General features: G+C 38.7%; 2 protein-coding genes across 50 annotated transcripts in view; one reads left to right on the forward strand and one right to left on the reverse strand.

Annotated features, from left to right (window-relative positions):
- Positions 1 to 24,491, reverse strand: part of LOC121628724 (NACHT, LRR and PYD domains-containing protein 12-like) — a 2,607,341-nt gene that overhangs the window by 1,698,473 nt on the left and 884,377 nt on the right. The gene's annotated exons all lie outside the window — the stretch shown is intronic.
- The window catches only part of LOC121628726 (NACHT, LRR and PYD domains-containing protein 14-like), an 829,387-nt gene that overhangs the window by 331,818 nt on the left and 473,078 nt on the right, over positions 1 to 24,491 (forward strand). For 36 of the 49 annotated variants that reach the window (XR_006008227.1, XR_006008229.1, XR_006008225.1 and 33 more), the window contains 4 exons: positions 15,731 to 15,901; positions 20,067 to 20,240; positions 20,626 to 20,799; positions 21,000 to 21,173. The exons of 5 other annotated variants lie outside the window; for them this stretch is intronic. Coding sequence is in view for 36 of the 44 variants with exons in the window: in XM_041967993.1 (XP_041823927.1) it covers positions 15,731 to 15,901; positions 20,067 to 20,240; positions 20,626 to 20,799; positions 21,000 to 21,173 (693 nt within the window). In the remaining 8 variants the exon portion in view is untranslated. The remainder of the gene's footprint in view (positions 1 to 15,730; positions 15,902 to 20,066; positions 20,241 to 20,625; positions 20,800 to 20,999; positions 21,174 to 24,491) is intronic. 8 more of the 49 variants (XM_041967997.1, XM_041967992.1, XM_041968006.1 and 5 more) reach the window with 3 other exon arrangements.

A 24,491-nucleotide genomic window follows, 5' to 3' on the forward strand; every position in this document is an offset into this window, starting at 1 on the left:
ATATCATTTATATGATGGCTCAGGAGGGTAAAAGAACAAAAAAGCATAATAGTTTGATACGTGGGACTGTGATCCAGATGGACCACGTTGACAAATGTAAATGTTTAATTGGTGGGCACGGCGTGGGCATTACTTGCATCAGAAAGGCAGAATAGTGGCAGCAGGTGGCAGATCCTGTCAACGCAGTGTCTGAAGAGACATCGGATGTTGCGGCTGGATATCTCAGTTGGTAGGGCATATGTCTGTCATGCAGGAGACCAAAGTTCAAATCCCAGAGTAGTGAATCACTTTGGAGAAAAGCATCTTGAGATTGGTAGCAGTTTATTTAGTGTTAAATGATATTTCTTTCTCCAGCTGGGTGGGCAGTGCAGAGGGACACAATCACTGCTATTAAGCAGGTGGACAAGGAGTTGCGGGAAATAAAGACTATTAATTCAATCAATCAATTAAAAAAAGCATTGTGTAAGAATAAATAAATGAGGAAATCCACCTCTTGTGGGTTTCATTAGCGTTGCATCACTTCAGACCTCCAGTCTGCGTCCCGCTCTGCTGGAATGAATGACCAAAGCTACTTTTCTGCTACATGCTGGCAACAGACTGGCCACCTTAATTTAGTTTTATTTCACAATGAGAACATATTTTAGTGATTGAGGTTATTATTAATATCATCTCCCTTTTTCCTGGAAATTCTGGGGTTTTTTTTCTTCCTGAGCATATAGTCTTAGGAGAATTAATATCGAATGTGCGTCTTTATTCATTTCTGCAAATAGCTTTAATATCTAACATGTGGTGTGAAAGGTATTAGTGAATTGTGCATAAATGTCTCACATTTTACATTGTTTCCGTTGATGTCGCAGTTTCCCGTTTTTCTAGATTATGTGTGGGTCAGAGTTGCCATGGAGGTAGGAACATTTTCCCGTCAACTTTGGTTTTCATAAATCCCAAAAATTGACTATATATGGCATAAGCCGGTTTTTGTTCCTATGCAAGCTTGATAAATGAGGCCCCAGGTTTTGTGCAGATACACTGGTGTATCCTCATTTGTAGCTCCTGCTGGAGCCTCCTTTCGCCTCCATCTTTAAAGGCAGAACAGAGGAGAGAGGAGACAAGGAGGCTGAAATGAGATCAAATGAGCCTTAGGTCTCCTTTTCTGCTTGTCCCACACCTGTGTTAGGTTAGTGGTTACCTGGCCCAGTATTTCTAGAAGCAGCTTTCATTCCTTCATTGTCAGATCCTTGTTTATCTCTATGATGCTGTGATTTGTAGCGAGTGCTGACTGAAACATGTGAAATAACACAACTTTACCACTGCTGTTGCTTGTTTTCACTCCCAGTCATTTGAATAAAGGAAGTGTGAAATAAATCATTGTAGTTCCCAGGTTTCCTGAAGGCAGCATTATAGAGGGAGTCCCTTCATCCTCCTCTGTTATTTTTGTTACTCAGGATTCAACACCTCTGTCAGATGACGTCCTACAGCTCAGATCAGAGATAAAAGTTTAAAGTAAAAATAAAAATCTGAATCTGAAAACAGAAAATCTGAAACTGAAAGAAAAAAAATCTAAAATATGAAAACAAGAATTTAACAGTTTAGATTTAAAGTAAAACATGTTTATAAAAATATAATTAATTAATTAGTCCAGTGTTTGGTTTCATTAACAGGCCATTTACATCAAGCTGACAATCTTGTTGAGGTTGACAAAACAAGATGGTGCCGAGGCAAGGCTCCGTCGTAAGAGCTGTCCTACGCATTGTGTTTTTCGTATTGTTTGTTTTTGTTTATGAAGCACTTGCCACTGTTAGATACGATAGTGAGTCACTTTTACTTATTCGCGATAAAGTCTGTGAACTCTTTAATGTAACACCCGAACTAAGGTGCAATGACTTTAATGTGTGCCCCACTCGAGGCAGTGGAGACCGGGAGTCGAGCCACGGAGGCCGTGAGCACAGGGACGGGACTGGGCAGAGATACCGCCGTGTCAGTAGCCGGCCTGAGCCCCACGGCGGAGATGCTGCATACCACCAGCGTCGGAGATGCCGACACAGGGGAAAGCGAGGAGGACTGCGAGGAGGACTGCTTGTTAAACTGCGCGGCCGCCTCTCGAAGATCCCGCTGCCGTCTATCTATTTGGCAAATGTGCAGTTCTTGCCAAACAAGGCGGACGACCTACTGAGCTGTATCCAGACCCAGCGCGAGGCTTATGGCAAGCCAAAGTGGTCAAAATTCGCCACTTTATTGGCGCGTTTGTAATAAAAACGGCGTTAAAAGCGTCGTTTCATGTGGCAAAAACGGCGTAAAATACGCCGTTTCTTAAAGCTTCGGTAAACGCCGAAAAATACAACGTTTTTGGTGGTCATTAAAGCCGCTTTTTGCGGCCTTCAATGAACGCACGTAAAAAATGGCGTTTTGTGCGTTTTAGTTGCACAAAACGCCGTTTTTAACGCGCGTTAAAGTGCGACAAAACGGCGCTTTTTACGCACGTTCATTGAACGCCGCAAAAAGCGGCGTTTAAATGACCACCAAAAACGTCGTATTTTTCGGCGTTTACCGAAGCTTTAAGAAACGGCGTATTTTACGCCGTTTTTGCCACATGAAACGACGCTTTTAACGCCGTTTTTTTTTTTTTTTACCATAAAACGGCGTATTTAACGCCGTTTCTATTACAAACGCGCCAATAAAGTGGCGAATTTTGACCACTTTGGCTTGCCATAGTGGCTAGAGACTGCTCCACGTTCTGCCCCACGGAGACGTGGCTTCACAGCAACGTGCCGGACTCAGCCTTCCAACCACCGGGCTTCTCTGTCCACCGCTCTGACAGAGTGAAAGAGCATACTGGAAAAAACAAAAGGAGGAGGTGTGTGTTTTGGTGCACGGACAATGTCATTGTGAATCAAACTTGCACTGCTAATCTTGAATGTCTCGTTTTAAAATGCCGCCCCTTTTACCTCCCTCGAGAGTTTTCATTGTTGTTCTTATGTGCGGTATACATTCATCCACGGGCTGACACTTCAACTGCTCTCAATGACTTAAGTGACATCTTACACAGATATGAGAGCTCTCATCCTAATGCTGTGGTTGTAGTAGCGGGTGATTTTAATAACAGTAATTTTAAGAACGTCTTCCCCAACCATTACCAGCATGTGAAATATCCTACCAGAGGATCACGGATTTTAGATCACTGTTATAGTAATATCAAGTCAGCTTATCGTTCCACTCTCAGACCAGCGTTTGGCAAATCTGATCACTCTCCCGTTCTTCTCCTTCCTACATACATCCAGAGGAGCAGACAAATAAAGCCAACAACACGTACTGTACAGTGCTGGACTACAGAGAGTGAAATTCAACTACAAGGTTGTTTTGATGCCACAGATTGGTCTGTCTTCCAGTCAGAAGACCTGGATGAATACTGTGATGTCTTGACTGGATATATAAACTTTTGTATTGACAGTTGTATCTCACAGAAGGTTATTAAAAAACATTCCAGTCAAAAACCCTGGATTAACCATGATGTGAAAACGAAACTAAAGGAACGAGCTGTGGCCTTTAAATCTGGTGATGTTGCTGCCTACAGGCAGGCCAGATATTCATTGGAGCGGTCAATCAAAGCCGCAAAACGTACTTATGGGGACAAGATAGAGGGATACTTTAAAGAGGACGACCCTTGCCGCATGTGGATGGGTCTGAACGCCATCACCTCCTGGAAAACAAGAGGAGGGAACATTACTGCCCCTGACCCCTCTCTCCCAAATGAACTAAATCAGTTTTATTGCAGATTTGAAACTGAAAATAACGAGTGTGCTGTCCTTTCCTCTCTCTGCTGTGAGTAGAATGGTTTTACTGTTGCTCAGCAGGATGTTGTGAGAGGTCCAGGACCAAGGTGAGGAAAGCCCCTGGCCCGGACGGCATTCCTCCTCGTGTTCTTAAGCTTTGCTCAGAGCAACTTGCTCCTGTCTTAACTCATCTTTTTAACATGTCACTCAGGGGCTGCACAGTGCCACACAGTTTTAAGAAGTCTGTGATAATACACTGAAAAAAGGAATATGTTGGATTTACTTAATTCAATAGTGGACATTGGTTGCACACAGATGTTTTGCTTTGGAAGCAACTTAAACAATTAAGTTAAATTAACACAAGTTATTTGTGTTCAATGAACCTGTGTATTTTGTGTTGATACAAAGTGACAGAAATGGGTTTTGATAAAGTATTTTTAGCTCTTGGAACATTTTGATCCTTCACAATTTTATAACTTTATTTCAACACTATTCAATAACTTTTGTTTTAATACTGTTTGGTTACTTAAATACTACATGTTATTTTCATGTTACACGTTAGTATGATATTCTAGTGTGAATTACACATTTTTACAAAGGCCTGTAACCACTAGTAACCGTGCAAAATAAAATGTAGAATTTAAATGCAGTGACAGTAAGTGAAGAATTGTGTTGACTTTACTGTTCTACTATAATACAAATCAACTGTGAATACATAAGTTTTTTTTTTGCGTTTTATCAACTCAAACATGGCATAGAAATGAAACCTTTTCTTTTGAAAAAATGTTACAGGCAACCATCTTGGAAGATGATACAAACATGTTCAAGACGTCTATTGTCAAGATTAAATAAAACAATTCTAACAAAAAAAATTCAAAATCTAGAAGTGATATGAAATGCAAGAACCTTAGTTACCATTGCCATTCCAGCAATCATTTATTTTAAAATCTAATACCTTTCTATTAACTCTCTTAATCATTACCATTGGTCATTTTTACCCCAATTACTAATAAAAAATATACAGTTGAATGTCAAAACCTTTATTAAAGAGCCACAGGATAAACGGCAATAGTGAGTAACTTTATTGTAACATCTTTGTTCAAAACAGTATTCTTAGAATAGCTACTCAAAATTCTGTACTCTAACTGAATTAAACTAAACATCCCGTTTCACACAGCTCTGATGGCACCATTTAGACTGTATACGCTTCTCTGTCTCTTTACTTGTATAGAGGAATAGAAAATAAAACTAAAAAAGGCTGCCAATCCCCAAAAACTCTAGCTATGAAATATACAGATAATATACAGCAAAATACATTCATTTTAAGACAGCTGCCTTTGAAATAATGAACTGAAATCTACAGACCCAAATACAAAAACTTCAATAAAATCAGTGTTTTGTGTGCAATAATCTGAAAGATGCCACGTGGAAAAAAAAAAAAATCAGATCATCAACTAAGTGTCACTATACAATTAACTAGTACATATTTCAAAACTGTTCCACTGCCTTCATTCTGGCCATGAACCCACCCTTTTCATACCATTATGGAACTGTGTTAGTGTCTAATATAATACTGTTGTAGGAATTTGAACAGCAGTTGAACTTGGTATTAACTTACATAATGTTAACTTTAAAGAATGCTGCCAATCAAAGAACTTGTAACAGAGAGGAAGGAATAAAAAACTGTCTCTGTCCACATGGCAGATAATGAATAAACACTTTGTTAAGAAGTATAAACCAACCGACACTTTCTTTTGTGGGTGGACTTAATGGATGCTGTGATTTGTTGTGGGTTGCTGATTCTCCTGGAAATTCAACCTCCAAAATGCAGGAGAGCAAATATGAGCTTTAAATGTCCTCTCTCACATGCACAACAACAGCAAGCTCTTCTTACTGGAGCAGTTTTGTCTTTAAGCTTTGGGCTTTTCTTGAGAGTTGAGTCACATCCAACTCCATTACAACCTTTTGAATCACTTCGAAAGTGTAGCGGAGCTGTGACGGATAACTTATGTTCAAGGAGTAAAAAAGTCCAAACAGCATGGCTGTTGCAAGGGCCACATTACCCAGATCTTCAAGAATCACCACACCCTCGATGATGATGCCAACATCAGACGTATCTCTGGTGTAGATTCCCACTGTCGTTTTCTCAATAGCACTCAGTGCAGTGGCCTCAGTCATGTCCTGGTTAAAGATAAAACATTTATTGAAGCTTTTTGAAAAAGAATAAAATAAAAACTACAAAAAATATTGCTTGTGAATGCAGCAATTCTAATGTTATAGTTTATTTTTTCCCATGAAAACAGCCCCTTGAATGGCAGCCTGCAACTCTGCCATGCTGCCATTCATAGTCAATTTCTGAGGAAAAGAAAAAAAAATAATAATCCAGATCAATGAAGAGGAGGCTTCAAGCTTTACAACCTAATGTAAAGATTGAATTCTCCTCCTCATTTTTTTCTGGAAGGTGTTTTTTATGTTCCTGGATTATGTTTAGCATTAACCTGGACTTATTTCAGGGCTGTATCCCGGTCCTAGTTCTGCAGATGGGGGTCAGTGTGTGTAGCAAGATGCTACACTGCATCATTCTTTCCTTATAATAACTAATTTGAAGCGTTTTCACACTCGTGTAACCCCTAATGAAAGAGAAACTTTGTTTTCACCTGGTTGGACCATTTTTAAATCTCAGCACTGGAATCACTTTGCCAAAGTCACAAATAGAGCAAATGGACCTAAACAGTCCAAGCAGAATCAGAGTTAACTGAAAACATTTTGACATGTAGCAAAGCCACAAACCACTCACAAAAACACTCACCGTGCATTCCTGCACCAAGACATCGGGATTCTCATCCAGATAGATACAGAGTCCTTTAATGAGGGACTCCCTCCTGCCATCAATGTCATCCTTAAGAATTATAACACAGAAAATATAGATATTCAAACTAAAATTATCAGCAGCATGGAAGAAAGTGATAAAAGACAAAAACTTTTAAACAGTTAGCATGTGACACCAGCATCTACAAAACATTAAAACTACCTGTGTGGACCTGATCTTTATGGACTAATTTATATAGTATCCATAAATAATGCAAAAAAAAAAAGATCCATTTCTCACAGTGGGACAGTGAATGCATAATAAAAATGACTGGGTCCTATCAGTGGAATCACTACTCACAGGTAAAGAAAGTTGAGCTTTGCTACGGATGTATATAAATCTTTTACTGACCTATGCATACACACTTTATAGTAAAACAATTTAAAAATTCTTACTGTCATCATGGCAGTTATGTCTTTCAGATTTTTGCCCTGCTTCCCTGATCGCTTTGCAAATACTCTCAGCACTTTCAGAGAAAATGTCAAGTTGTGACAGAAACCTTGATTGTAGAGGCATGGTTGTGATGCGCTTAAACTCGGCGTTTATCTGAAAAATTTAAATATTTTTAAATAACAGCACAGCCCACAGTTTAGAACGCATTTCTAACATCAAAACTACACCTGCCTGCCATATCATGGCATTCACTGTGCACGGTTAATCATCTGGACTCTTCTACTGAACATTTGGAAGCACATCCAAATGAAGTCGAGCATTACTTTTACACATGAACACAATATCTATAAGACAACTAGTCAGGGGATCATTTAAATTACCTCCATTGCATCAAAAAGAGCTGGCCATCTTTCTTGAACATTACTGACCATGGGAGCATCACAAATGACTTCCTGTCTTCTTAATGCAAATGTTCTGTCCATTTTAGCCCTAATTGTCTCCCTGTTGTTGCACTTCTTGACATCTGAAAGGAGTTCCACTCTCATCTTCTCCTGTGACTGGGCACTTTCTCCAAGTGGAAAAGAGGGGCAGTATTCCACTTCACCCCTCTTTGGTCTCTTAACGTCAAAAGCAGGGGAACGTTCCTCAGCTGGTTTATATTTCAAAGAATTCACACATACTTCAGGACATCCTACTTTACGGAGATGTGTGCGGTAGTTTGACAACTTGTATTTGAGGCTCATCTTCCACCCTTCGTAGCCAGTAGCTGAGCCTTTTTCTGTTAAACATGGATGCCTCAGGATGAGTGCTTCTGCAACTTCATTGAACTTGGTGTCTGTGAGATAGACTGTGTGCTTGACCACCTCCTGGATCAACCCCTCTAGTATATCAGACTTCAGCTTTGGATCAGGGATCAGCAGCATCCCATTTTCTTTGAAAGCTACATGGGCCTTCTGAAGCTTAATTTCTGCATCATATGTAAAACGGGGAACACAGAACAAATCTGGCCATGAAGACCGTGATGACGTAGACTCTGGAGATGACAGAATGACAGTGCTGTCACCAGAACACGATGAGGTGTCATCAGGAGCACTGGTTGATGACAAGGAGAAACTGTATTCCCCTTGGTCTTGAGGTTGGCAGGATGTGTATACAACTTTGAGTGTGGCTTTGTCTTGTATTTCTTCCATTGAAGTTAAGTTCATAAACTCGTTTCCAAAAAGCGTGTCCATGAACTGCAGTCGGAAGGGTGCCATTATTTTACACTGAGTCTTTATATTAGTCTCTAATTCAGCCACAGTTGAAGGCAGGCCAGCAGAAAACGTGATCCTCTGACTACTGTCTGGTCCAAGGATAACTCTGAGAATTGCTTGACTTGTCATGTTCTAACTTCACTGTCTGTAAAGAAAGATGAAGAAGTAATTAGAATCAGTTTCGTAACAAGAGATTCAGTTAATTACCAAATCTTACCTTTTACTGTTAAACACTAAAACTTTTAAGAAACTGACTACACTAAAATAAATAAATAAATAAAAAAAGACATGCCAACATCAACTTTTAAAAAGTGTACAAGAAATGAAGTTAACTAAAAAAAACAAAAACACCACCAGTTAGTGTGACCTGAGTTTCCCATGCACATTAGTACGAGATATTACTTTTTAATACAGTCTTCTACAGTTCCCCAACACAGTCCTTCCATTCCTGCATGCATGATGTTGCCAATCCCATCACCATTTCCCACACAAACAAGGTTAAATACAGAGTACAACAATCATAACCCTGTGATAATTTTCAAAAGCTAAGAAAAGTACAGGACAATAGAAGAGCAGTGATTACGTGTGCTACAGGCTCAAAACAGAATTGAAAAAGAGTGCTCTCCAGCGTTTCCATACATTATTTTTGCAACTTTTCCATGACATTCCCAAAACGTTGATTCAATTTCTTTTATTTACTTATAAACCTAAATGAAATATGAAAAAATAAGAACAAAATAAAATAAATCTTTTTAAGAGAGAAAACTTAGGTTCTTATTGAAACAGTAGAAGAGGAAAAGGAGATGAGAGGAAGGGAGCAAAAAGTAAGAAAAGACAATCAGAAAGAAGACAAAAGCATAAAGAGATATGGAAGGGAAGAGGGGCAAGAGCAGACGAAATGGAGACAGAGAGAAGACAACAGGAAGCTGAGAAGGATAGAGATGGAGGGTAGAAGAGAAACTCATTGGTAAAGATAATGAGGAGACTGGAGATGAGAAGGAAGGAGCAGAACAGTAGGCGAGAAAGAGGTGGCAAAATGAGACAAAAAGTCCACAGTCTTGCATATTAAAATTATATATATATATATATATATATATATATATATATATATATATATATAAATACACACATATCTATGATAACCCTGGGCCTCCTTTTAAAGACTGTATGCTACTGTAGACACAATGATTCACCATCCGCACACCCCCAATTACATAGGCAACCAGTGGATACTCATCAACCAGTTCAGAGATTTCCACAAGAGCAAGTTCTCGTGCCGGAGATGGAGTCAGCTGAAAGGCTCCATAGTGCTCACAATACCATCCACACAGCAGTTTCAAGACAAAAAATAGTCTCTGCTGCAAAATGCAGATTTGATGGATTTCCCCAAATTCAGGCAAGCCACCCTCAGAACCATATGCCACTATCATACCTGGTCTGTTGTTTATTCCCTTGCTACAAACATTTTTTGATAAGTTTATTTCAGATACATCAGGATCTGTCTGTTTAAAAGCATGAACTAGCTCTTCCTTCAAAACATCTAATGGGACAGTGGATACATCTGACACATCCAGCACTGGTTTATCAATATTTGGACTTGACAAGTGGTAACCAATCATAATCTGATGTTTCACAGCAAGGGATAGAGGCACATTTTTAAAGCAACTTGTGTGTTTCATAACTTTTTTAAAGAAACTGTGCTTTGCCTCAAACCTTATAGTCCACAGTCCCACAAGAGGCCCAAAAAGATGTATCAGTTGTGGGTCATGCTCTAGGTAGTGGTGTTTGGGCAGCAATGTTTTGTTAGGAAACACTTCTTGATACCTCTGTCGATGATCTGACATTTTGCTCTCAAGGTAAGCAACAGACTCGTCACTGTGAACAGGAGCAACCACTAGCTCAACAATTTGTTTTAGGTCCAACAGGACCTGCCATACTGGCTCATTTTCAGGAATCTTGTGGCCAATTAGAAATGGGAGCAATCTTAATAAGCTCCAATTTTCATGGGCATTGCCCCCTATGGTTTTCCTGGTAGAAAGATTTTGTGGCAAAGTATGAGGCTTATTGGTTTTGTCTGTCCACTTGTATGGGAAATGCAGAATGGAACTGTTTATATCATCCAAGGTGATATACTTCTTTGATGTTAGTAATGTGAGGCAATGTGCTATTTCAACAGGCACAATGCCTTCGAAAAGATCATGAGCAATGTCAGGAGGGTAGCCACTGACAACATGAAAACCAGACAGTGCTCCAGTAAAAGGACAGGCTCTTTTAACTCCAAAAACACTACAGCCACTATCTAGTGCTGCTCTGACATGGGTTTCATGTGTTTCTTTTGTTCTGAGGCTGAAAGTTCCTGACCTAACCTCACGCAATTAAATATCTGAAGCTGGTGCTGTACAAAAACGACAAAAGTAGGGGCCGGTAAAGTTCTCCAAAACAACCTGCTATTCCATGTGCTCCTAAGTTATCAGCAGCAATAGTCTGCACTGTACCCTTCAGTGTTTTTTTCAGTTGTGTGACAAAAATGCCATCAACTTCCAATGACCTCAGGTCACGTATTAGGGGCTCTAAAACCTTGTCATAACCAAACAACTTTACATTGTCCGTTTTACACAAAATGGCCAGGTAAATTGAGGACAAACTAGAATGAGACCCCACGGGAAGGTTACTCAGTACCCAATAAACAGCAAAAAGTTTTTGGGTTTGCAGGAGGTGCCCAAAGGGTTACAAACTTCAAAGTCGTCAGCATACAAAAAGATATGGATAAACTTAGGTCTTCCCCCGACAACAAACAATTTTTTTACAATGCAGACTATCCTTATAAGACCTGTACACAATTTCTTTTCCAGTCTTCGTCTTACTTTGTGTTTCGTGATTACTAACTACCTTGTCCACAATATCTTTCCTACTCAGCAGAACTTGCAGGGATTCAACGATGGAGACATACTGGAATGTTTTGTTCTCTTTAGCATCCAAAATATATTCAACTGGTTCAACAACATTAAATCTAGCCTTGTAATATTGCTTACGTTGATATGCAGAACTCAAAGGTCCATCTTTCTCTACAGCCTTATTTAGTGGATTTGCAGAGCACAGAGAGGAGATTATTTAATCTATGACAGCTCTGTTAACTTGGAGCTTGTGTGTCTGACAAATGTCCACTAGAATACCTTCTGTATGGGATTTTGAAAGACAGCCAGTTAAGTGATGAAGTTCTACCAAAAAATTATCGATTGCTCTGCTTGGTACATGTGAAAAATGTTCTAATTTCAACAAAGCTGCTGCCAAACTGTGCTCGATTATATCTGGGAGGTCATTTAGAGCGTCAGCACTGCTACCTGATTGAGTATCCTCACAAATGTCATCATCAGATGTATTTGAAGCAGATTCTGTGGTTGCAAGGGTGGCCGATACTACAACTCCTGATTTAAAATCTTCTGCTGAAAAAGACCTGTGTTTCCTGCTCTTGTGGGATTTAAAAGATCCTAAGATTTGTTTGTTTGAAATTTGCAATCCAAGAACATACACGTTACAACCTCATTTTTCTTCAAATGTGCATTATTATGAGTCCAGTAATCCCTCTCAGACACAAGATCCTTACAAGGACACAAATGGCAACTAAATGTACATTTCTCTGACTGATGACGACTTGTTTTAATTATATGGCATCTATTCAAATGAATTAACAGTGCATTCCACGTTCTAAAAGTGCATGGGCGGCTTGCATGCACACATGGAACACGATTGTTATTCCCATAATGTCTATGTCTGACTCGATAGTGCTTCAGAATATGGGACCTACTTGAAAAAACTGAAGGGCAAGTCTTGCATTGCTACATTCACTCTCACTGGAGAACTGCTAGCACCATTAACTGTAAAAGTGGAAACAAAGAAAGATTAAAGGCAGGGTAGGAGATCATGGAAAAACAGTTCAAGCAGGCCACATTTTGAAAATACACAGACAACCCGCTTTCCTCAGACTTGTCTCTGAAGCCACGCCTCCAGAGTGCAAGAACACACACTGCTTGTTCAGCCTTGGGTTCACATCAAGGTGAAGCCACACTACACACGGCAGTATCAGGGAAGCTGTATCGCTCACATTTGGAATACAATGGATTGCTTCACGAAGGTATCACCAGCGCACCACAGCATAGCTAACTTTCCTCCAGCTTTTTCTCATGACTCATTCACACAAAAGAAAACACCTGATATTATAATAAACTACCCAGCATCCAGCTTAGAGCTGCATTGTCACCTAACAGACTGCAGCACGGTACATATCACTGGCGTTGTCTTTTACGCAACATAACTCAGTAAAGATGATTGGTTGGTGCTTGTCCATCCCACAAGTGACTGATGTTGTTATTTTTACAAAAAGTATTTAATTACTTAGTTGCAATCGGGATGTAAAGAGGATTTCAGGCATTTCAGTACTTTTAATGCCTAGTTAGGGAGACAAATGGTGTTTGATTAAAAAATGCATTCTTGAAATATCAAACATTGAGAACAACAAGAGAAAGACATCCACAGTAAAAGGGTGAACTTTTAAGTCTGAGGATTCCCTCAACTACTTATTAACAGCAAGCAAGGTGTGACATGGCTAACCAGATGGAGGGTAGGGTTAAACCATTTACTAATTGTAAAAAGTTAGATAAATTATAGCTATAGAGTTAATATATTCAATAGTGCTGGAGTGATGGACTGTGCTGCACTGAACATTTTTCCTAATATTTGGTCTAATCTGTTCCCATACATGACTGCAGTTAAATAAGCAAAACGCTCAGAAACACAAATTAGTCCACTAAAGTAGACAGGCAAAAGTTTAAATTATGGCAGAGTTGCTGTATTAGATTTCACAAATGAGATGGCCAGTGTGTGTGCACGGGCTGGGCAATTTATTAAAATATGTTATACATTACCTTTAATTATAAAAGCAAATACAAAATCCTGTTCTCACCACAAAAACCTGAGCCCACATTCCCATCAGCTGACTTCGGGTGTGGACTTGAGTTTGTCCATCTGCAGCAAAACAGAAAAAAATATCTAGGCATGGCAATAATGTATTTTAATAAACATACATTAGGAGTACACTCACCGGGGAGTAGAGTTAGCTAACTTAATGTCGCTGATAAAATTAGCAGAGGCTGCTAGATGGCCAAATCTCACTAAGGTTACGGCAAAGTTAACACACTAACTGGACAGTCAGTTTTCAAACCAAAACCAACTCAAACACAAGACCAAAGTAGCCCACGGCTAATAACAGCTCCCGCTAAAAATAAATAAATAAAAAAAAAGCCCACAATGAAACAATAAGCTCATAGCAATTATTTAACATTACATGATGCCTCCCAAGACATTACACTAAATTTAGCAGCTATTTCTATGATGTTTAATTAGAAAAATCCAGACTTACCGGCCAAAGCAGTGGCGTCTGATCCGTACCTCGAGCCGTTAGAGATTTCTGCCTCCTTCCACCAACAACGCAGTGCGTAAGACGAGATCGCGTGCAGTATCGCGATAATTAATGCCACGCATCATTGGCTCACTTCTTCTCAACATGATCCGAACAAATTCATGTACCCTCTCTGAAAATTATGTAGTTTCTACACTATTCAGTTAAGCTTAACTTCAGAACATGAGGCAGTTGTGTTTAATACACATAAGATATTTACATAAATCCATGAGATGGCCACTCGCCTTTTTTCAGTGTACCTGTTCCTAAGAAGACACCTGTGACAAGCCTTAATGACTATCGGCCTGTGGCCCTAACCTCTGTTTTAATGAAAACCTTCGAGCGTCTGTTGTTGGACTACATTAAAGGTCAGATTCCTGTGTCTGTGGATCCATTCCAGTTTGCATACAGACAAAACAGGAGCGTTGAAGACGCTATTTCTTTTGCTTTGAACTCCGTTTATGGACATTTGGATAAAGGAAAATCTTATGCGAGAATGCTTTTTATAGATTACAGTTCTGCTTTTAATTCTCTTGTTCCTGTGAAGCTCGTTCACAAATTGAAATCTCTCGGACTGGGCGATGCCATGTGCAAATGGATTTTAAACTTTTTAACTTGTAGACCACAGAAGGTCAGAATCAATGACTGTGTCTCTGAAGAACTTTGTGTGAGCACAGGCTGTCCTCAGGGTTGTATTTTAAGTCCCTTGCTTTTTACTCTGTACACATACGAATGTACTGCTACTCACTCCAACAATCTGATTGTTAAGTATGCAGATGATACCACTGTTGTTGGACTTATTAATTCTAATGATGAATCATATTACCGTGCAGAGGTAGAAAACATTGTTCGTTGGAGTGAAGAAAATAACCTCGTTCTGAACATTTAAAAAACCTGTGAACTGGTTATTGATTTCAGTCGTGGCAAAAACAATTTGCCTATTGTCATCTATAATTCGGAGGTAGAAATGGTTGAGAAGAAAAGTTTTTGGGTGTGACTCTCTCCAGGGATCTATGCTGGCATTCAAACACCACTAACATTGCTAAAAAGGCTTGCCAGCGTCTTTTCTTTTTACGGAAACTAAGGGAGTTTACTCCAAACAAAACTATTCTTTTAAACTTTTATCGGTGTGGTATAGAGAGTCTTCTTACCAGCTCTATTACTGTGTGGTTCGGTAATCTCACTGTGAAAGAGAAGAAAATTTTAAACAAACTGGTTCGCTCTGCTCGTAGGACAATTGGCTGTGACCTACCAGTCCTAGAGGTCACCTACAAATCCAGACTTTTAACCAGAGCTTTGCAGATCATCAGGGATCCCTCTGGCCACCCTGCTTCCGAGATGTTTAACCTCCTCCCCTCAGGGAAAAGATATCGCTCTGTTAAATGCACTACATCTCGCCATGCTAACAGCTTTTATCCACAAGCTGTGAAGACTTCGAACAATGCACCTTGAATACCTCAAACAAGCACCTTATTGTATTGCTTTTATTGCCTTTTTATTGCTACTTATTTATAAAGTGTTTTGTTGTTTTATTATATTACTGGCACCTATGTGTTCTTATGGTCTATCCATGTGTGTCTATTTGGGCTTGTGTTTCTTTTTATGTTTAGTCTGTTTATATGTGGACAATGCTTGAGCTTCTTGCAACTGTTTTCCAATGTGGTTTTTTTTATACTGCAAATGGCAAATAAACCGAACTGAACTGAACTGATCTGCTGTCACTCACATCTGCAGTGTTGGAAACATGTGTTTCAGTGTGTGTGTCCTGTCACCATTATCAGACTCAGGAGTCTTTTTTCATCCAGTTCAGCCGGTAGAATCAGAGTCATGTCTGTCGGTGAGAGAACTCACTCTGATTGAAGTCACTACGTCTTTATTGAAGCTGCAGCATGTTGTCATTAATATTAATGAGAACTCTTCTTCTCTGCTTCTGTTTGACTGTTTAAACCTGCATCCTGTTGGCTTCAGCTCACAGCTTTTATTCTTTATTCAGATTGAAGAAATGCAGTTTGTCAGAGATCAGCTGTGCTTCACTGACCTCAGCTCTGAAGTCCAACCCATCCCATCTGATAGAACTGAACCTGAGCGACGACAACATGACGTCTGCTGTAAAAGATCTTTGTGGATTTCTGGAGAGTCCACACTGCAGACTGGAGACTCTGAGGTCAGACACCATGTTTTATTTATTTATTGAGATTAATACCATGTTAAAGGTGTTCTGGTCTTCAACGTAAAGTCTGTTTTCTTCTTCAGTGGTTTAGTTCATGAAATGATGATTTATTAAATAAAAGCAAAAGACTTTGATTCTGTCAGACAGAAACAAATATATAATCACTGACTGATGCTTCTAGACGTAATCAATCAATGATCAGGTAAGAATAATCAGCCAAAAACCTCATCATTATAACATTATTTTAACATATTTATACATACATATACATGTATATATATGTATGTACATGTACACTACAAGCAAGGCTTTATTTTGCTGCATGCCTTATACCAAGTCAAGCTAAATATTTTACAGACTGTTACTTCCTGTTTGGCCAAAGACATCGCTTACAACCACAGCCACCAAAGATCACGGAATCACTCCAAGCTAGTGTAGCAAAGTTAGCTTGATTCAGCGGGCAAGTTTACATAAGGACACTGAGCAGAGCCAGAGAGCTGATTGGTTGACACGGAGGTTAGAAACGCCCACCTCATCAGCATACACTCGAGGGAATAATACGCGAGGAAAAGTAAAAATGTAGAGGAGTGAGGCAAAGTAAATGTGTGCATTAGGAAAAGTAGAAATGTAGGAAGGTAAAAATAAATGCATAAATAAATAAAGGAGGAAATAAAATTAATGGGTGAAGAATTAAAAAAAAATGGACATCGGGAAAAAAATGTGGAAATAAAAAACAAGTGTAAAAATAATAAATTCATGTGGAATCTTTGTTTTATTGTGACACCACTGATTCTATTTGCCTGTCTAATGTGCTGGGACATTGGTTCTAGAAATATGGCACAGAGGAGGGGAGACCAGGCACATCCCTGCCGGAGTCCTCTTTCTAGTGTTAACGATTCAGTCATATGGCCATTAATTTTTAATCTTGCAATTGGTTTGTCATAAATAGCTTTAATGTTTTCGATTATTAAATTACTTATATGAAATTTTGTCAATACTCTATAATAATATTGTCAATTTACCGAATCAAATGCTTTTTCGGCATCTAGGCTAATTATCATTGCTTTTTCATTATGTCGCTGTATGTGGTCCATAATATGTAGTGTTCATCTGATATTGTCCTGTGTCTGCCGTTTATAAATTAAACCTGTTTGATCACTATATATTAACACAGGTAGAATATTCTCCATTCTTTTGGACAGTATCAATGTATAAATACGATAGTCTACATTCAGAATGGAGATTGGTCTATATGATCCACATTCCAGTCTATCTTTTTCTTCCTTAGGTATTAGGCTTATAATGGCCTCTTTCCAATTAGGTGGGATCTGTGTTTTTTTAAGTGTCCAGTTAAAGGTTAGAAAGAGCAATGGGGTAAGGTTCTTCTTTAAGGCCTTTTACCATTCCAAGGTGAACCCATCACTACCAGGGGATTTATTTGTCTTCGGTTTTTTTATTGCATTTTGTATTTCTACTGGAGTAATTTTGGATATTAGTTTATCATTTTGTTCGTCTGACATAATGGGGAGATTAAATGTTTCATAAGAAAGAGTTGATCTCTTGTTCTTTATCCCCTGGGGTTTTAGTTTGGTAAAATCTTGTCCCATCTTCGTAGAAAACGCAGAGCCTTGCTCGATATGGGGTTTGGAATCTAATTTTATTTTCACGCAGCACCCGTTTTGGTTCACTGTATTCTTCCCGGTTGTTTAGGATGGCAGGTGGATAATCATGGTTGAAGTAAATCCTTTGTTTATTAATATAGATCTCCTTCTTTTCTCAAGCTCTTCTCAGAATGAACTCTGCAAGAATTTAACCTCAATCGATCTCGGTTTGTTTGTAGCAGCTGGCTTAGGTGCTAGTGCTCTGTGGGCCCTTTCAATCTGAAGACCAACGCATTCTGAAATTTCAAGTGTTTCCCTAAGTAACTTTTCCAAAAATATCTCTATTGAGTTGCGTTCTTCCCCTTCAGGCACATTATATATCCTTAGATTCTGGCGTCTTGCTCTTGCTTGTTGGTCATTTAGCTTTTCTTTATGTATCATTTGGGTTTTCAACATGTCTTTTATAATTAACCCCGTTGTCTCTAGCTTAGCTTCTGCTTTAGAAATGCGTCCTTTAGCTTCCGCGATTCTTTGGTTCGTTTTATTTATTTCTTCTGTAATAACATTCAGTTTCTTGTTATTTTCATGTCTGAAATCCTGTATTTCTTGCAGAATTGGCTTCATGTTCACCTTTGATTTTTCTTTCAGCTTTCCTCCACCATCTTTGCTATTAACATAGCTGTCCACTCATCTTCGATTTCCGGCACTTCTTTCGTTGTTTTTTTTACTTTTCTCTCTCGTCTCCATCATTATCCTGCGATTTCCATTTATTAAAGCCTGGTCATTTGCTGTTTTTAGTCCTCAGCAGGATACTTTTTAAGATCTTTTTGTATTCTTTGGAGGAGCTCGCTTGTTAAGCTGCCATCTCGTTTAAAAACCGGAACCGGAAGTCCCCGGTTCTTCACTGCTTTCCATTCCTTCTCTCTCCTCATCAGCCATGCGGGAGCTTGCATCCTCGTGACTGTTTTTTGGATCTCTTTTCTCATTTTTCTGGCTGTGTTTTTTGTTTTTATTCTTAGACGACATATTTTCCCCCCTTATATACTCACAGAGATACAGACTATTAGTTTTTGTTTTTTTTTTTTCTTTCGGGGTAACTTTTCTTGGAATGTTGAGAGCTCCCTCACTATGCTGCCATCTTCCCAGCTAACCCGGAAGTCCCCCCTGAAGCTCTCTGATTTCAGATTCAGCGTTTATAGCACAGGATATCAATCATAAGAAGTAAATAATTAAATGGGATTTGAAGCTGCTGATCAGCAGAGAGACCAACATGTCATTGTCGTGATCTGTTTTTTCTTCGTTATATTTTCTTTTGACATCTTCTGTTTGGTAATTTGCTGCCTTTTATCAAAACACCCGGTAATCAACTTTTCTTTCTTGCATTTTATTTAATTTGAGCTTTTTCTGTTTTTATTTAATTCCTTTTTAATGTTTTTTATGCACTTTTTAAAGCTTCCTGCACCACAATGAAATGCTTTCAGTGATTTATTTAGAGCACCTTACATTGTCTTGTACGTGAAATGTTAAATACAAATAAACTAGCCTTTATTTCCTTTAGTTAACTGCTTTGGTTTAGTCCTGGTTTTGTGTTGATACACTGCTGCATCCTCACTTATAACTCCTGCTGGAGCCTCCTTTCTCCTTTATCATTAAAGGCAGGACAGAGGCGATAGGAGACAAGGAGGCTGAAATTAGATGAGCCTCTGGTTTGATTCCAGGCTTCCTGTGACTCCATGTCGAACTCTCCTTGGGCAAGACACTAAACCCCTCATTGCCTTCCGATGTGTCTGTATGGGAAAAAATGTTTGTTATAAAGCAAAAAAGCACATAACCATAGAAATGCTGTATGAATGTGTGTGTGAATGAGTCCATGTCAATGCTTTTTACCAGGTCCATTTATCATCTACACCTGTGTTAGGTTAGTGGTTACCTGGTCCAGTATTTCTAGAAACAGCTTTCATTTCTTCATTGTCAGATCCTTGTTTATCTCTATGATGCTGTGATTTGTAGCGAGTGCTGACTGAAACATGTAAAATAACACAACTTTATCACTGGTGTTAGTTGTTTTCACTCCCAGTCATTTGAATAAAGGAAGTATGAAAGTAATCATTGTAGTTCCCAGGTTACCTGAAGGCAGCATTATACGGGGAGTCCCTTCATCCTCCTCTGTTATTCTGTCACTCAGGATTCAACACCTCTGTCAGATGACGTCCTACAGCTCAGAACAGAAACAAAATCTTAAAGTGAAAATAAAAATTTGAATCTAAAAACAGAAAATCTAAAACTGAAAGAAAAAAATCTAAAATATCAAAACAAGAATTTAACAATTGAGATTTAAAGTAAAACATGTTTATAAAAATATCTCAAAGTGAAATTAGCTGAAATTAAGATTTGCTGCATTTGTTTTTATTTTAAACTCAATCTTTTCAAAGATCCAAACTTCAAGTTTAGTTTGAGTTTCTATGTAAAGAAACATTGTGACCCAGTTAATCTCTGCTTCTGTTTGTTTTAACCTGCATCCTGTTGGCTTCACCTCACAGCCTTTATTCTTTATTCAGGTTAAAGAGCTGCTTCATGTCAGAGATCAGCTGTGCTTCACTGACCTCATCCCTGAAGTCCAACCCATCCCATATGACACAACTGGACCTGAGCGACAACAACAACATGACGTCTGCTGTTAAAGATCTTTGTGGATTTCTGGAGAGTCCACACTGCAGACTGGAGACTCTGAGGTCAGACACCATGTTTTATTTGTTTATTGAGATTAATACCATGTAAAAGTTGTTCTGGTCTTCAACGTAAAGTCTGTTTTCTTCTTCAGTGGTTTAGTTCATGAAATGATGATTTATTAAATAAAAGCAAAAGACTTTGATTCTGTCAGACAGAAACAAATATATAATCACTGACTGATGCTTCTAGACGTTGAGCATTAGTGAATATCTATGGATGAAATAATGATCAAGTAATAATTAATCAGTTGATATGAAGCAACTCTCCACCATCACTGATAGAAATGAAGCATCTTTAACTTGATTAGAAAACAGTTTTCATCCCAGCAGCAGTTATCTTCACTCACATGCATTAATAATGTGTTGGCTTCTTCTCACTTTTTTTCAGGTTGCAGTACTGCAGGTTGTCAGAGATCAGTTTGGCTTTCCTGGTGTCAGCTCTGAGGTCCAACCCATCCCATCTGACAGAACTGGACCTGAGATACAACAACCTGGAGGAATCAGATGTGAAGGAGCTGCTTGATCTGGTGGAGAATCCAAACAATAGACTGGAAACTTTGAGGTAATTTCACTGACTGTTGCTGTAATTTTTATTGACAATTAAACCCAGTTTATCCTCATCTGTATTTTTTGTTGATTACATTGAAAAACAACACATTAAACAACTTCATTGTTGTCGTAAATTTTTATTGTAGTGAAAACGTCTGATTACTTTTCATGTACATGTTTTCTTATTTGTACATTTTTTATTTCTTTCTTTAGGTTTGATCGCCTCAATTTGTCAGAGATCAGCTGTGAGTCTCTGGCCTCAGCTCTGAAAACAGACCCCACTGATCTGACAAAACTGGACCTCAGTAACGAGACACTGAAGGATTCTGATGTGAAGCAGCTCTGTGTTTTTCTGGCGAGTCCAAACTGCAGACTGGAGACTCTGAGGTCAGACACATTTTACTTGTGTGCTTTGATTAAAGTTGTATTGAAACTAAACTGGAAGCAGGATAAAACACGAGTCAGTTAATAAGTCAGTATTTCTACACTACCGCTTAATAATCATTCTTCAGTAGTTTTCATACCTTTATGAAACAAAAGCTTCATCATTTTGAATATAAAAGAATAAAACCCTCATCACATTCTCATCTTCTCACTAGTTCTCTGTGGGTCAGCTGATATGAATTTTCACTCAGTAGAATAAGTGAGAAGACAAGTTTAACCCTCCTGACAACGTGAGTTTTGTCTGATTAGTGAGCTACACTGGATCAGGATAAAGGAGCTTCCTGTAACATCTCAGCTGTGTGGTGTGGTACCAGGATCAGGGAGCTGCTTCTGAGCCAGCAACAGATAGGAGGGAACCAGCTCGTGTTGAGGTTAGGGGAACTGCTCAAACAAAAGTACAGATTTAGATAATCCTGCCAACTTAGAATTCAGCTCAGAAAACTCAGAATATTCAGAAGGGAAAACCAAAAAGACCAGCGCATTAAACAAAGAACTAACTAAAAGCAGTCCCAATAATCTATGAACAATGTAAAACAAAAGAAGGTGTTCAAACTAAACTAGCCCAACACATTCTAGCGGTATTTAGTGAAAAAGGAACTAAAAGCTTATCCAAAACAAAGAAACTAAGAGCAGCCAAAAGGGCTGATGTATCTCCACAATAAATGGGGTTCTAATAGTTTGCTAAACCAAAACACAACAAGACCACTGTCCCAATACCGAAGTATAACAAAACCCAATTACTAGGGACTATCAAGGCAAGGCAGTTTATTTGTATAGCACATTTCATGTACAGGACAATTCAAAGTGCTTTACATAAAACAAAGATATTACAGATATTTAGAATAGTAAAAGGCATCAACACATAATCAACACATAATCACAATAAAATAATAAATTACATTAAAATGATTAAAAGCAAGATAAGTTAAAAAAAAAAAAAAAAAAAAAAAAAAAAAAAAGTTACCGTGCAGATTTCATGCATAGGCACATGAGAAAAGAAATGTTTTTAACCTGGATTTAAAAATGTCTACATTTGGGGAAAGTTTAATCTCCACTGGCAGTTTGTTCCATTTGTTTGCAGCATAACAGCTAAATGCTGCTTCTCCATGTTTAGTCTGGACTCTGGTCTGGACTAGTTGACCAGAGTCTTTGGATCTAAGAGCTCTGCTAGGTTTATATTCTCTGAACATATCACAGATGTATTCTGGGCCTAAACCATTCTGGGATTTGTAAACAAGCAGAATGGTTTTAAAATCTATTCTGTGACTGACTGGAAGCCAGTGTAAAGATTTCAAAACTGGTGTGATGTGTTCAGATCTCTTAGTCCTGGTTAAAACTCTAGCAGCAGCGTTCTGGATGAGCTGCAGATGTTTAATGCTCTTTTTAGGAAGTCCTGTTAAAAGACCATTACAGTAATCCAGTCTACTGGAGATGAATGCATGGATGAGTTTCTCTTGGTCTTTCTGGGAAACTAAATTTTTAATTCTGTTGATGTTTCTGAGCTGGTAAAAAGCTGTCTTAGTGACAGCTTTGATGTGGCTGCTGAAAGTCAGATCTGAGTCTATCAACACTCCCAGGTTACGAACTTGGTTGGTGATTTTAAAAGCCCGAGTCTCCAGGTGTTTGCCAATGCTGACCCTCTTGTCTTTGCTACCAAACAGAATAATCTCAGTTTTGTCTTCATTTAATTGTAGAAAATTCTCCCTCATCCAGGTGTTTATTTGCTCCAGACACTGACACATTAAGTCTATTGGACTGCAGTCATCTGGTGACAGAGACACATAAAGTTGTGTATCATCTGCATAACTTTGATAACTAATGCTATAGTTCTGTAATATTTGACCCAAAGGGAGCATATACAAGTTGAACAGAAGAGGTCCAAGGACTGACCCCTGGGGGACTCCACAAGTCATGGCCACTCGCTCGGATTCATAGCTGCTGATCGTAACAAAATAACTCCGGCCTTCTAAATAGGACCTGAACCAGTTAAGGACCGCTCCAGAAAGTCCAACCCAGTTTTCCAGCCTATGCAACAGGATTCTGTGATCTACAGTATCAAACGCAGCACTGAGATCCAACAGAACCAGGACTGATACTTGACCAGAATCGGTATTCAACCTAATGTCATTTAACACTTTGACCAAAGCTGTTTCAGTGCTGTGATGAGGTCGGAAGCCGGACTGAAATTTATCAAGATTTCCACTTTCATTTAAAAAGTCATGAAGCTGGTGAAATACAACTTTTTCAATAATCTTGGAAATAAAAGAGAGGTTAGAGACAGGTCTATAGTTGTTCATTATAGAGGCGTCTAGAGTCCTTTTCTTTAGGAGTGGCTTAATAGCAGCGATCTTTAGTGACTTGGGAAAAATGCCTGATGCCAGTGAGCTGTTAACTATCAGTAGGAGATCACTTTCTACTGAGGTAAAAACTGTTTTTAAAAGTCGGATGGTATCATGTCCAGAGTGCATGTTGTTGATTTCAAATGCCAAACTGTTTCTTGTAGGACTTTTAAATTCACCATTTTAAATTGCGACATGACAGCAGAATTGTTTCCAGGTTTTAGGCACAGACTAATTTTCTTGTTTGACTGTGTGGAATTAATATTTTGCCTAATTGTTTTAATTTTTTGGCTAAAAAAGTTTGCAAATTGGTTGCATTTCTCAGTGGAAAGGAGCTCAGGGCTTATCTGTTTAGGAGGATTAGTAAGTTTTTCAATCATAGCAAACAGAGTGCGAGAATTGTTGACATTCCTGTTAATCATTTCAGATAAATGCAGCTCTCTGGCCTTGCACAGCTCATTGTTATAGTTACGTAGGCTTTGTTTGTACAGCTCATAGTGAATTTGAAGTTTATTTTTCCGCCATTTCCGCTCAGTTTTTCTGCATTCTCTTTTTAGTCTTGTAACCATAGTGGTGTTTCTCCATGGTGTTTTCTGTTTGCTCAAGTTGCTCTTGATTCTTATCGGTGCAACAGCATCCATTACATTCAAGATTTTCAGATTGAAATGATCCAGGAGTCCATCAACTGACTCTGCACTGGTTGTTGGTAACATAGCTATGGCCTCCACAAACTTAGCACTTGTTCTTTCATTAATGTACCTCTTCCTAACGGAGAAGCAGGTTGGTTGAACATTCTGAGTGATCAGTAAATCAAACAAAATACAAAAATGGTCAGACAAGGCCAAGTCAGTGACAGCTACAGAAAAAATTTCCACACCCTTTGAAATAACCAGGTCCAGAATGTGACCTCGAATGTGGGTCG

This window comes from Melanotaenia boesemani, chromosome 18 (assembly GCF_017639745.1).
Source record: "Melanotaenia boesemani isolate fMelBoe1 chromosome 18, fMelBoe1.pri, whole genome shotgun sequence".
NCBI lineage: Eukaryota > Metazoa > Chordata > Actinopteri > Atheriniformes > Melanotaeniidae > Melanotaenia > Melanotaenia boesemani.